The 4,312-nt window shown below is 33.6% G+C and overlaps 1 protein-coding gene across 1 annotated transcript in view; it reads left to right on the top strand.

Annotated features, from left to right (window-relative positions):
- Positions 1–1,420: 1,420 nt before the first annotated feature.
- lmx1bb (LIM homeobox transcription factor 1, beta b) overlaps positions 1,421–4,312 on the top strand; it is a 71,064-nt gene continuing 68,172 nt past the window's right edge. The window contains exon 1 of the mRNA XM_008419277.2: positions 1,421–1,523. Within this exon, the coding sequence (XP_008417499.1) occupies positions 1,421–1,523 (103 nt within the window). The remainder of the gene's footprint in view (positions 1,524–4,312) is intronic.

A 4,312-nucleotide genomic window follows, 5' to 3' on the forward strand; every position in this document is an offset into this window, starting at 1 on the left:
ACATGAAGGCCCGTGCTTGTTGCTAATGGCATACATCCTACAATAATGCCCTCGGCCCCCTGCAGCTTGAACTTTTTCCCTCAGAGGAAACATTATTTTTTTGCAGGACGAAACCACTGAACGACATGATCATTTGATGAAAGAAGCTGCAAATCATACCTGAACAGAGGTACACCTTCGCTAACGGCAACACCAGCCTTGCAACAGGATGACACTTTTCAAAGTTTGTGAGAGAGCTGAAAGTTTTTTGAGAGTGCCAGGCTTTATTTCTCTACCTGCAACTCCACCTTTGTGAGTTATTCCTTGTAAGTTGTGGGGGGGGTTTTTTGCCTCTGAGCGTGTCAGTTTTATAAAAAGTAGTAGAGGAGAAAATTGAGGTCATAACATTTTTTGAAAATATTTGAAAGATAAAGTAAAAAAAATATTGCACAAATATTATTATTATTATGAAAGTTAATTGTGACACACCTTTGTGACACAAAATGTTCAGTTTTTTATATAAAGAAACTTAAAAAAAATTTGTATTAAAAAAAATTTACGTTTTGGAAAAATATGATGTAATGCAAATAATTAAATTAATTTTCAATTTGCACAGTACTTATTTGTTTGGTTTTTTGCATTTGTACATTTTGTTCTTTTTTGGAGTGAAGTCAACAATTACGATAAGACGGAGAACAATAGATTTATAGTAATTAAATTTCATAAACATACCTCGAGGCATTTTCTTCATTTTTGCTCTTTACATTTTTGGCCATTACAAATATATAATTGTTTTTTGTTGTGTTTATTTGATTGTTGTTAGTTTCTTAGTTGTTGATTATATTTGTTTATTAGCTTTTGGGTTGAATAAAACAACTTAAATCTATTCTGAACAGGTTAGATGAGAAAAAAAATATATGATTGATTACTACAAAAAGTAATCAAAACTAACTTTGCAAAATATTATGAATTTAATATTTTTTGGGAAATGGAAAATACTGAAAATTGGAGCAATTTTTGACTGCACTATTTTATATTGCCCCTGATACTTAAAAAAAGTGTTTCACTTCTGTGTTTGGTTACATTTATGTTGAAAAATAAAATAAAATAATAAAGACTAATGGAAAGTTATGGGACCTGAAAATATTGGCGAAACCAATGTTAAAAACGTCCCATACAAACAAAGGTTCAAGCATTTATGCTATAAAAAGTGCTTGCATATAAAATACGTCCCTGTGACGGAAGAGAATAAATATAATGTCCAAATTGCATCATACGTAAACGATATGGCTTTGTAATGTTTTTCTTTTTACTATTATCATATTATTACAATTTTTCTACAGTTTTACCTTTAATTCAATTTAGTGTACAGCCTCTCTCAACATCATTCATGGACAACTCATGATTTCTGTAACACGATAGTGAACACGGCAAACATAGGATGACGAAGAGTCTGCACGAGGAGGGCTCTCAGGAAACTGTGATGAGAGAAACGTCCCAGCAGGGGGCGATGTTGTCGTTCAGAACGCTGGCACATAACACCTGTGCAGCTGCGTCAGGCCTGTCTGTTTCAGACAGGAGGAGACGGAATTACAGAAGAAGAAACCAGCTGCTGAATGATGACTTGGATTATTTTTAATTGCATATATACATACATGAATTATATAAATTAATTGAAATGATTCCACTAGCTTATTTGGCTACATTTTAATAACTCATATTGGTTTGGTAGTGTAATATTAGAAATATTGCTAGATTCTTAAAACACTAACTGTTATATTCTGATAATGAAGCTAAACATTTGATTAGAGTTTAAGTCGGTTCAGGCAACGGTTCGCTCATTCACAGTGTCTGGGATAGAACAAAGGTAATTCATATCTTTATATTGATTTATTACCAATAAATATATTCAATATTAATTAAGAAAAAAAAAGTACAATTTGTAATAAGAGTCGTCATGGAGAAAGTTTCCTGTAATGGAACAAGCTAGTTGAGCAACATTGCTGCTGGTAATGTGGAGTAAACCCTGAGGCAACCGTTGCCAGTGATCAGCTCACTGTGGCTGTGGTTGTCAGGGAGAAGGTTACCGTGTCAACTCATTAGAAAAGATTTGAAAGGTCTATTACTATTTAAAGAACTTTTTTATGTCTTAATAAAAACCTAATTCTTCCTTTTTACACTTCTAGCTTGAAACCAGATGATCTTTTGAAAACAACAGCAAAAGTCCTTATAAACCAGCAGAGTTGTGTGTTATATAATGCATCTGTTGTGCACATTCAGCTATGAAGCTTTCTTATTATTAATCAGAAGCATCATAGTTGATCCAAACTTGTATCGTTTTTTTTGTTTTGTTTTTATGAGCACCATCATCATAGAATAAGACATTTAATCACACGCTGTTAGCTTTTTGCTTATGAACTGTTGGTGGTGTAGATGTTCAGAACTTCACTATTAAAATATAAATGTATTTACATTTTTCTCACTGTGGTTAAAGTCTTCATAAATAATAATAATAATAATAAAAAAACAGACAATTTAAAACTAACATTTATTTTATTATTAGGTTGGTTAAGACAGTAAGTTTTAAAAACCACTAGGAATAAAAGTTAGTTGTTCTTGAAATGTTTCAGCCATTAAATTAACACATTTACAAAATTTCTGATCAGAAGTATTGACTAAAATCTACTTAAATAGAAGCTTCATAAATTGTCACACCAACTTAGTTATATTTGAACAGTTTAATCAGTGCTTTAGTCATTTGATCAACATTACATTTTCTTTATTAACATGTACTTGCTAGTAGATCTAACCAATGAGATGGACTACCTAATTTAACCGAGTTGCAGTCACATCCAGTCGACTTTAATTATAAAATGCAACTTCCCAACAAAAACAAAACCTTCTCAGGGCGCTAAAAGATTCATGTCCAGTTTCACAAAATTTGCAGTTTAATTATTCATTTAGTTCAATTCATCCCTCAGTTACATCTCAGCCTAAGTCCTTATCGCAATACGGTGCGACAAAATTAGATTCTGAAATCATTTTAAAGTCAACAGCACGAAGCAAACATTAGACGTCTTATTTGACAGACGATAAGGTGAGACATCCGACTGTTCAACATCTTACATAAGAACCTTTTTGTTTAATTTACAACATGAATTCCCCTAAAAGCCTTCAGGATTGAAAGCATTTCCCCATCTTGGATATTTAGGGCTGAAGTATTGGGTCTTGGGGATTAAATAAGAAAGGGGGGGGGGGGGGGGGAATTTTAACAATCAAAGATATATATGTTTTCCTGAGTCAGAGAAGTACACCAGAGCCTGGTGAGGGGGGAAGAGTTGCCTGCTGCTACAATAACAGCAAAACTGGGCTGTTTCTTCAGCTTGATTAAGTTGGGGATTTTCATCCAGCTCATTGATTTAAAGGGATCATTTATGAAAACAAACAGTGAACATTTCTTCTGTTGGAGTAGAAAAGTCACAACTAGAAGAGTGAGTTTGGGTTTGCTTAGTGTTTTGTCCAGCAACTTAAAAAAAAAAAAAATTTATCTCGATTCTAAAAAAAATGTAATCTCGATTTTTATATATATATATATATATATATTTCTTTTTTTTTTGTTTACTTCACCTTGGCTTATAATATTTATTATTATACATAATTATATTTAATACTTAATATATGTTATTATAATATACAATAATATAAAAGTGAGAATTTATGATGCTGCCATATGAAAATGTAACTATTTCCGGCCTAAATGGGCTGAGCCCCCCCAGCGCTCCAGCATCTTAAAAACGCCTCTGTTCACAGTCATACACAAACGGAAGAACATTTTTAAAACGGTGGCGCATTTAGTTGCATTTATAATCAGGCGCACCATCAACGGCGTTGCGACTCCGCTTGTAATTAAATCTAATCCTAATCAAGTCCCGGCTCAGTTCTGCTTTAACAAGCTGCGGCCCACAGCCAGCCACAGGTAAACAGATTTCAGAGTCACATTTCAAATCTGGATGTCAGCTCGCTGTCACACAGGAGGCTGTCAGGTCATTTGTCAGAAACTCAATAAATTTGTCAGTGGAGGGGATGGTAGTAGGGGAAGAAGAAGAAGAAGAAAAAAAAAAAAGAAAATCTGAATCCAATAAATCATAACGTAAACAAATCTCGCCATGGGTTGACAGTGCTGTATTGTACTTTGGTCTAATCCTCCGGGAGCCGGGATTATCCCGCAGTATCATTTTTTATTTTTTATTTTTTTGGCTGCCTCGGTCTAGATAAGAGCTGGACTGGGGGAGTCATTGTTCAGAAACTTTTCATCTGTGAATTTTTATATATA

This window comes from Poecilia reticulata, linkage group LG9 (assembly GCF_000633615.1).
Source record: "Poecilia reticulata strain Guanapo linkage group LG9, Guppy_female_1.0+MT, whole genome shotgun sequence".
Lineage (NCBI taxonomy): Eukaryota > Metazoa > Chordata > Actinopteri > Cyprinodontiformes > Poeciliidae > Poecilia > Poecilia reticulata.